At 35.7% G+C, this 9421-nt stretch overlaps 1 protein-coding gene across 2 annotated transcripts; it reads left to right on the top strand.

Annotated features, from left to right (window-relative positions):
* The first annotated feature begins 668 nt into the window (after positions 1 to 668).
* On the top strand, positions 669 to 8152 carry LOC141044887 (dihydrolipoyllysine-residue acetyltransferase component 2 of pyruvate dehydrogenase complex, mitochondrial-like). 2 transcript variants are annotated; one of them, XR_016500669.1, is made up of 5 exons: positions 669 to 2364; positions 2521 to 2567; positions 2971 to 6609; positions 6895 to 6990; positions 7260 to 8117. XR_016500669.1 is itself a non-coding variant. In XM_073530961.2 (3 exons), the coding sequence occupies exons 1-3, from the start codon at positions 6567 to 6569 to the stop codon at positions 7328 to 7330; spliced, it is 210 nt and encodes a 69-aa protein (XP_073387062.1). In that variant the 5' UTR covers positions 3784 to 6566; the 3' UTR covers positions 7331 to 8152. The 2 variants fall into 2 exon arrangements, 1 of the variants encoding a protein (XP_073387062.1); XM_073530961.2 differs by lacking the exons at positions 669 to 2364; positions 2521 to 2567 and having other exon boundaries at positions 3784 to 6609; positions 7260 to 8152.
* Positions 8153 to 9421: the final 1269 nt, after the last annotated feature.

Below are 9421 nucleotides of genomic sequence, written 5' to 3'. Positions count from 1 at the left end.
CCTTCTTCTTTATCAAGCCAATATGAGACAACTAATCTATAATTTCTATTGACCTTATAAAACTTGCTTGAAGTAGCCTTTTAAATTTTTTCTTATACTAACTTATATCTTGAAATTGAGTCTTCTATCTTTTTATCTAATATGTGTGGTTTTCTAAAAGAAATAGAATATTGTGTAGATAAATATTAAAAGATGGTTTAAAAGATGGTTCACTTAATATTTATAAGAAGGTCTTTATAAGACCTATATAAGACCTTTATAAGACCACACAAATATATCAAAATATTCTATTACAAAAGATTTCTATTTCTTTAATTCTTCTTTATCTAATTAGAAACCAAACTTGACATATTTGATTTTTTTTTTTAATCATAATTGACTTAAATTTTTAACCAATCTTATTTTATCACATGCATTAGATCAATAGATCTTAAAGTACCAATTTTTAGGTATTGATTAATAAGTAGATATAGCATGTCTAACTTCAATGTCTTCGGATGTATTTTTGAAATATAAAAAAAAATACATTATAGTTTCTTCTTTCATAATAGTATCAATGTCTTCAACTCAAGTTTATTAATTTTTAAGATAAATATTTTATTTACATAAATATTGACTATCAAGATTGCAAGTTCTATACAATCATTATTAAATTTCAACTAATCAATCACATCTATAAGCCAAATGTAGATGTTTTCTTTCTTATATTATTTTTTTTTCTAACTACTTCACAAAATCATCTTTATCTTTTTATTTTTATCATCCAAGATTAATATATTTTATTCAAAGAATAATTAGAATTAAATTGAATTGATTAAAATTGATTTTATTGGACTCTAAATTTGATAGTATTTTTTTTCTAATGGACCTATGATTTTAAGTTTAAAATAATTAAGCACTATGCCTATTGGTTTTTTGGCACTCATACTTATGTTCACAAATAAAAAAAAAGTGAATATCTATTATTTAAAGATATCTTCTTTCAATTCAACTGCACCAAATTGAATTAAGAATCTGTATTAGGTTGAACCACTATATACCTAACTTCTTGAAAATGTCGTAGTTATTGATTTTGGTTTTGGTTATATATTAAAGATTTTTGTATTATTCCTTGATTGGTTTAAAGTGTCATTATAAGATGTTGACCATTGCTTAAATGTTTATAATACAAGTTTCATAGACCATTTGGAACAATAGAATTTGCAAATCTAACTCCTTACATACTTCTTCCTGCTTAGTTGCTACAATCTTTTGAAGAAGAGGTTAAAGGAATGACCTTATTGAGATTTGAGTTACCTCAATCATCTTTAAATTAGTCACAAGTCTAAGATATTAGAAACCTTGGCAAACTTTGGTATGGAAAAAAATCACATTTGCAAAAGACATTACAACAAAGATGAAAAGATAAAAAAAAATACCATGTGGTCATCAATAAGAAGAGTATTTATATAGACATATCATGCAAATTTCCTCTGTCTCTACACAAAGAACAACAGAGTACAAACAACAAGTTTTTCCTCCTGTGCATGAAGACTACTACTCCCTTTGAGAACAAAACAGGTGGATGAGAAAGGAATCATCCCATGCAGCGCAACGTATGAACCAAGATCTTCGCCCGCCACCATCGCTATTCAAACCAAGGCATGAAGACTTGAAGGAGTGAGAGAGCCCAGAGCTGCAAGAATGAGGAAGAAAGGATGAATGTCGATGGCAACAGTGCCGGAGTCGTTGCGAGGGGTAGCATGGTCATGTGCTGAGCCTGCCTTCGCACGCCGCCCCCTCGCCCTGGTGCCGCAGCTAAACATTCTTTGAAGGCAATGAATGAGAGAGTGATGGTGATGATTTCAGCACCTCCTGCATGCAAGTCTTCTTCCCTGCCCTCAAGCTCGCTTCCCACGTTGATCAAATTCGCCACCCCCTCATAGGATTTCCCAGGTTGTTTGAAGCTCTTTGGCGAACTTTTCATCAGGGGGTTTCGACTTGGCATGACTGTAGTTACGCTGCGTCATTTGGACCCGCCTGGAACCTTGGATCGGTATGGGGAGATCATGCACGGAGGTGGCGTTTGCTATGCGATCCTCGTTATTTCAGACTAGGCGGTTTTAATTAATCTAATCCGATTCGCGTCCAGGGTTAAAGAATTGAAGTTTTGGTGAATTCTTGGTACGCGCTGGTGTGTGGAAAGGATTCTGCGCTAGAGTATCTTTCTGGAGATTTGGCGATGACATTTGCACCGCACAGAGAGAGCCCATGCACATGAGATGGGTGTGTGAGTGAAGTGGTGGAGTCGTGGTTCTCGTTGAGCAGGGGGTGTTCAGCAAGCTATGGCGTCTATTCGCCTGGCTGCTATTTGGGCCCACGAAGGTGCCAAGTTAAACTTTACGGGCTAAGTTTTCACTTATTGGATAGATTTTCCGGATTTCGAACGCTTTTTCATCCAGAAAAATGTGAAGAGAGGAGAAGGTACCTTTGTACCCTGCTTTGACTAACTCGTCATTAAATTTGCGCCCATGTTTGCAGGTCCTCCTCGCAGCAGACATCCACAACAGATTCGAAGAAGAATGCAGGTGCTCCAATTTCATTGTTCCACGCCACTTCTAGTGCAATGAGTAACTGTTGATGTTGAATGGGCTGATCCTTGACATTTTATTGCTGATATAGCATTGAATTGCCACTTCTCTTGCCATTCACAATAAGTTTCCAACCTAAGTATGAGGCGATGAAAATAGTTCTTGGAATAACTTTTGGCAATTATAGTCTTAGCTAGACGAGTGTTTTAGAGGCACTTTTGAGCACTAGAAGGTTCTCAACCTCCGAAGTAAAGGGTCAATGTTGAAGTTCAATAATCCACCTCTAGTCAGTTCATTATGTTCTGTATGTGCATGGATGACATGTTTACTATCTGAATTTCAGAGCATCCAGCTTTAACGAAGAAAACTGTTCAATTTGAGTGTTTTCTTTGACATGCAGTGAATGCAGTTCAAGAGATTGGTATGCCATCGCTTTCCGTAACTAAGACTCAGGTGGATTTGATGTTGGTCAAGGAGCTGAAAAATTGTGAACATCAAATCCACCTCTCAGATCTTGAAATTCCTTGTGTTCACAATTTTTCTAGATGAATCGAAGCGATGTATACTTCGAGAAGCTGTACTCACCGTCAGTGTTGTTTGAATTGAAAGACTCATTGGTGTACATGAATGCTGTAGTTCATTTTTCCCCTTTTGTGCTGTGCTGGGTAAGATTTGTAGATGGCGTAAAAGGGAGGGTGATGAAGAGTCTGCCGGGGATATCTTGTGTGAGATTGAGGTGGTATGCATAATCTACTCTGATATCCTCACGTTGAATGTATCATGTCATTCAAGATGAGTGTTCTTACTGACTTCGGGTGGACTGAAAATGTCATCGGAGGAAGAAACTTGCAAATAATCGTCACATGTGAGTCCCTTGTTTGTAATCAAAATAAATCAACACTGGAGATGGAAGCGATGGAGGATGGATTTTTGGGCAAGAATGTAGTTTGCAAGAATACTAACAATATTCCATGTGGTCAGGTAATTTTCTGACTGGTTGTTTGATCTCGATAAAATATACGCCACTAACAAGGTATTTTAGTTTCTGATTGGGCTCGTCTGCCTAAATTGTCTTTGTAATCGGAGGATTGAGGATATTAGTAATGGGAATTGTGATTGAATGACTCAAGATCATTTAAAATTCTCTGCTTGAATATTTCATGTTAGACTTTTCTTCTTTGCTGACATTGTTGCTTACCAAGCCACCTGTTCGATAGTTGAAAAAGAAGACGAGTTGAAAACTATTTGGAACTATAAGTCTTACTAATGGCGGGTCTTCGCCTCCTCCCAAGAAATCTGTTCTTTCTGCGGGAACTCCTCCTGGCACTCTCCGTACTCCTGGTGCTATTTCTGCTTCTACTGGAGCTCGGACAATTTGAATGTCATCTTTTTCCCCTGCCACGACTCAAGAGTGTCCAGTGTTTCTCAAGCAAACTACTCGCTGATAAGTGAGCATCTTCTCTTGGAAAATTTCTTCTGACCACAATTTTCCACTTCAAATGAAGAGACATTCAGTTTTTAGAAGTGCAAGAACCATAAGTGCTGTCTCAAGAAGATTAGTGGTATACACCAAAATTCATCAGTTACTGCATAACTGGGTTCAGGGTAAAATTATAAATTGGTAAAGGCGGGTGACGGTGTCTCGGCTAGGGATACTCTCTGCGTAATTGAGACAGTAGTTCAGTTTCTCTTTGATGCGATTTTTACATAAGCATGGAACCTTATCCGAAGTTGATTTTGCAAATTGCAAATGAATGAGAGAATGAATGGAGCGGATGTAAATCTGTCTGGCCTTGTTTTGCATGTGATGTTTCGCGTGAGGAACTACGAATAATTTGTTTAAGTTCAGATTGCAGCAGAGGCCTTTACATGAGCATATTGCAAATGATCGTGATCACATGCGAACATATTGGGTCGATGTGTACACTACGTTTTCAAATGATATGAAGTTTTAATTAATATTGTAGGTTTGATGCACTCAGGTTCTAGATCTCATTGCCTTGTGGTAGACTTGTCTTTTTAGCTGGCTCTCTTATATGACAGGTCATCTGTTTGATGATCGATACAGAAGATCAGTTGGAAACTATTGGTGATTATAAGGTTGCTGTAGAAGGGTCTTCGGCTCCTTCTCAGCAATCAGCTCCTGCTGCTGTTCCTTCTCCGACCCCTGCTCCGCATTCTACTGCTTCGAAGCCCTCTACGGCTCTTCCTCATCAGCCTGATGGTGGTTTTCAGGTTTCCATGTCAAGTTTCAAGGGTATTGGCCTTCAGGGAAGCGTAATATACTGATATTCAGAATTACTTATTCAGAATTCCTTGCATTTTTCTGTATCTGTTAGTTACTTTGGGTGTGCGCAGTGTTACTGCCTTCTTGGATATTTCTTTTTTTACCGTTGTATCACAAAAGATCTGCAAGTCGCGATTTGTGCCTTGGTGCTAACCTTTGTGTTTAAATGCGGTAATAAACAATACACATCTTCTGAATGTGGAGGGTATTTAGATCTAGTCTGGTTCTTCTCGAACACTCGCGTCTTTACCAATCCTATTATGTAAAGATATGCGTAATTATTTGACTGCGATGTGAATAACTGAGGAGTGGGTCTCTCAGCTGATATGGTGTGTCTACAGCCGCAAAGCATTCTTTACCACGCAGGTTTATGAAAGGAGAAATTTCAAGAGGAAGAGTTTTTGTTGAAGATGTTGAATACAGAGATATACACATACTTAAATCTGCAAGGTAAAGCCTAACCTCATTGCTTAACCTATGAGGTATCTACTCTAAGCCTCAAAAGAGTTGTGTGAATCTTTAATCTTTCCTAGAACTCAGGAAACTATTAGTCAGATACTGTCTCATGCAACATCTAACGAAACAGGTTCGCCAGACATGATTCTTATGAGGATGTTGTGAAGTTCACAGATTCTTACGAAGTTTTTTCCTCCATTGAGTTTGTTTCGTAGTGCTTTGATACTGACCCATCTTTTTTGAGTACTGACTACTTGTACTTTGACAACTCATTGAACTTACCTACATTTATTTTAGTTTTTTAATATCTGGAGCATGACATATTTGAAGACAGGAACTTTTTTGTGAGTTGTTCACGTTGACGTAGGTTGTGGGAGGAAATAAATAGAAACCTTGAAGCCAACGAAAAGCAGGATGCTCCTGTCAAGAAGGTTTCATTGAACGATTTCGTGATCAAATTAAGCTTAATTACTAGCTCGTCACTTTCGCAATCAAGTAACATCTTGGAATTACGGAGCAGATTTCCAATGAATCTGGACATGCACGCCGCAGCATTGGCATCAAAGAAGGAAGCACAGGAGAACAGTTCTTGGACTGGAGAGTACTTTCTATAGTAAATTATCTGTGAGGTCATTTGATTTTTGTAGTGTGATTTTTAGTCATTGATAACATAGTAGACCCATCCTTTCGTAATATACAACTCGGGTGATCGGATTATATCATGATGAGGGTGCTACTGCGAGCTTTTGCGTATGAATTAATTGTAAGTGCAGAATAAGAGGTTAGGCAAGTGTGATGTTCGACAGCAAAAAACACACTCGATCATCGTATGTTGTTCTTTATCCGAATAAAATCAGATTGTGATTCTCTTAAATTTTACACCACAAACTGTAAAGGTGCTCAATATTGCATTCTGTGAGCAGATATCACTGTGGATAACTGTTTTGCAGTTCAGAATGAACATGGGCTTATAGTTCCTGTAAAAAAAGATATTACTTCGCGACTCTGTTGTCGGAAGAGTTAAGTACTTCTGAAGTATTAGATCCAGGATTGTAGTTATGTAACAGCTGCCTTAGTTGCTCTCACACTTCTTTAGATATTGGAGTATATTATGACAAGTTATTGATTCATGATGTACAGGATGCCGACAAAAAGGATTTGTCGGCTATCACAGATGATATGGTGTTGGCTAAAAACTAATCAAGCTCAGGCTTGCATCGTCGCTGAGGGCACCAGTACGCTGGTCTCTTTGTATGAGTCATTTATGCTATCATTTAAATCTACGACAAAAAGGAAGTAAGTGATTCAACTCAGACCTGCTCAGATCAAAACTAAGTACATTGTCTTCGTACATAAGCAATATTTACAAACTCTAATAAGTTTTTTGAGGTGGGAAGAGTTGATTTGCAACGAAACCCTCAAACTCTTTTCACTCCCCATCTTTTCAGTTCGTCATATAAACTTTTGGTAAAAATACTTTTATGTTACCAAGTGACCATCTTCACCATAAATTTGAAAGTTAAGAAAATGAAAAATAATAAAACTTCTATTTAACTACATCGATTTTTTCCGTGTGAACAGCTTTAAAACGGGTGTGTCCCGGAGTAGACTTGGGAGATTTTGAGCTAGGCACTATTATGACTTTCACCCTCAGCTGTGATCATCGTGCTATTGATGGTTTGTCTCAATCTTTGTCCCTTCGTACTGTATGCACGGTATTTGAATGTGATTCCCTGCTCTTGAAGGACGTCTTTAAAATGTGACGCTGTTACAGAGAAGGCTTCTCTCTGAAACGTAGTACATTTTAGTTTCAATTCGAAGGTAAAACAAACGTCAGAACTTCGTCTGAAATAATTTATCTTTCGTCTTGAAAACATCCACCCATAGCCAGAATTCATTTTTTCTATTGAACATCTGCGGATGCGCTTATTCTGTATCTGCAACAGGTGCAGTGGGAGCACAATGGCTTGGTGCATTCAAAGGCTTTGTTCAGGATCCAGTTACTCTAATGCTTTGAGGACTGTAGATTATTCAGTTCCATGCTACCAGGTGATCCTTTTCCTAAGATGGGCATATATAATTGTTTTATGTTTGTTACATCCAGTTTGTTGCATGGGGGCAGAGAATGTTACTGTTGCACATGCTTTGGTAGTCGATCAGTTGCGCGGAACCACTGCTTCATAAAAGTAAGCAAGAATCGCACCTCTGACTGTATTTCAGACTGGACTGCTTTCTGCTCTAGCTGTAGCCTGTCAGATTTACCGTTGAGCTCTCTGTCGTTTCTGATGTCTCTTGTCAGCAACAGACTTCTACTGTTAGCCATTTCATGAGATGATATCTCTTGTCAGAAACGGCCCGCTATTGTCTGCGATTTCAAGAATTGAAAGGCAAATAGAGAGCAATAAATAATTCGAGATATTTTAAACAAAGTGGCTCCGCTATCTCCAGCCAGCTTCGTCCAGTCGTTAGTGTGAATCGGAATGACGTTTGCATATGCGCTCAACAGTTTCTATTAACAGGTTTTTTCAGCCTGCCAAGTGTCCTCTAAACAAGGTGATTTCTAAAAGAAGCGATTTCGCAGAACCAGCATCTTGCCCGCACTCTGACCTTTTTACTTGTTAGGGAGCATAATGGCTTGAATGTACAAAGCCATTGTGCATTCAAGCAGTTCATTTTGTGAGCAGTCCATTCACTTGACGTGCAATCAATTGTTGGGAGTCCTTAAAATAGTGGTAAGACGTGCAATCAATTGTTGAGAGTCCTTAAAATATTGGTAAAATATTGGTAAGAGGGATTTTGAGTTTGAGGTTTAAAAAAAAAATACAAAAAAAAAATCATATATGAGCAACTATATGAGCAATTAGACAAGATTAAGAATAAGGATTTATCAAAATGTTATAGTGAAAAGAGACAATTGAGTTTTCTATTCATTTAGTACAAAGTACCAATTGAATATATAGGTGGCAAGTGTATAAGTTTTAGGTTAAGTTTTAATCAAGTTCAAAAATAAAACTTAAAAATCAGTTATTTTTTAAAAAATAGATTTAATCCATGTGGGTCCTATATATCATAAGGTTTTCATAATTATTAATGATTATTTTCTACAATATTCAAGATTTAAGATGACCCATGAGAATTTAATGCAAGAAAACCATTTATATTTACAAGAAAATCAAATAGTCAATGGATCATTTTATTAATAAGTATAAACTTTATAATATTTTGATAGAAAGGATCATAAAATTGGATATTGAAGAAGATCTTTTTAAATGGCATATGAACTATGCAAACAAGAAGAAACAAGATTTAGATCATGGTTTCTGTATGGTTTATTTGTCTACAAAGAAAAATTCAAATCAACAAGTTTATATTACCAAAATTTAGTAAAATTTTTAAAAATTCTTTTTAGAAGCATTTGATAATGTATTATTTTGTGCAAAGAACTATATTCTAAAGATTAATGACAAGAACCACAAAGAAACAATCAAAGTATTCCAACTTAAAAATGACCTTCTTTTTTATTGCAAGATAATCAATGGTGCACTTCTTGAGTAATATTACAAGGAGATCAAAGGTAAATGTAATTAATTTTTGCAATCAATATTATTTGTAGTTTTTTTATTTCTTATATATGGTTTAATATTTGCAATGAATAAATTATTAATTATATGGCAGTAATTCCATAGAAAATAAACTTCTTTTTTAATCTAATTCAATAAGATAAAAAAATCATAATTTTGAATAAATTGTAAGAGATATTGAATGGATCATAAAAAAATAATAGCATTAAATTTGATGGAGTAGTAATAGACAATATATTTGTAAATAAGAAGAATTAGAAAATATTATTTTTTAATTTTTTTTATTAGTTCTTAAAAATGCATATTGTATAGTCTCAATTTTCTTGAGTATCTATTTAAATATCTATATTTATTTACTTCTAATATCAAAAAAATTATAAAGTTCTTAAATTCACATAATGGCATAAAGGCTAGGCTATCTATGCTTTAAAATATAAACTTTGTGTACTTGCAAAGTCAATACTAACAAAATGGAGATTATTACAAAAGTATGTAGAGATAATTTTCAATTTAGAATCCATTATGCA

The sequence above is a fragment of the Physcomitrium patens genome, chromosome 24 (assembly GCF_059467195.1).
Source record: "Physcomitrium patens ecotype Gransden chromosome 24, ASM5946719v1, whole genome shotgun sequence".
In the NCBI taxonomy this organism is placed as follows: Eukaryota; Viridiplantae; Streptophyta; class Bryopsida; order Funariales; family Funariaceae; genus Physcomitrium; species Physcomitrium patens.
The sequence above is the reverse complement of the archived record's forward strand: the minus strand, read 5'-3'. Positions and strand labels throughout refer to the sequence as shown.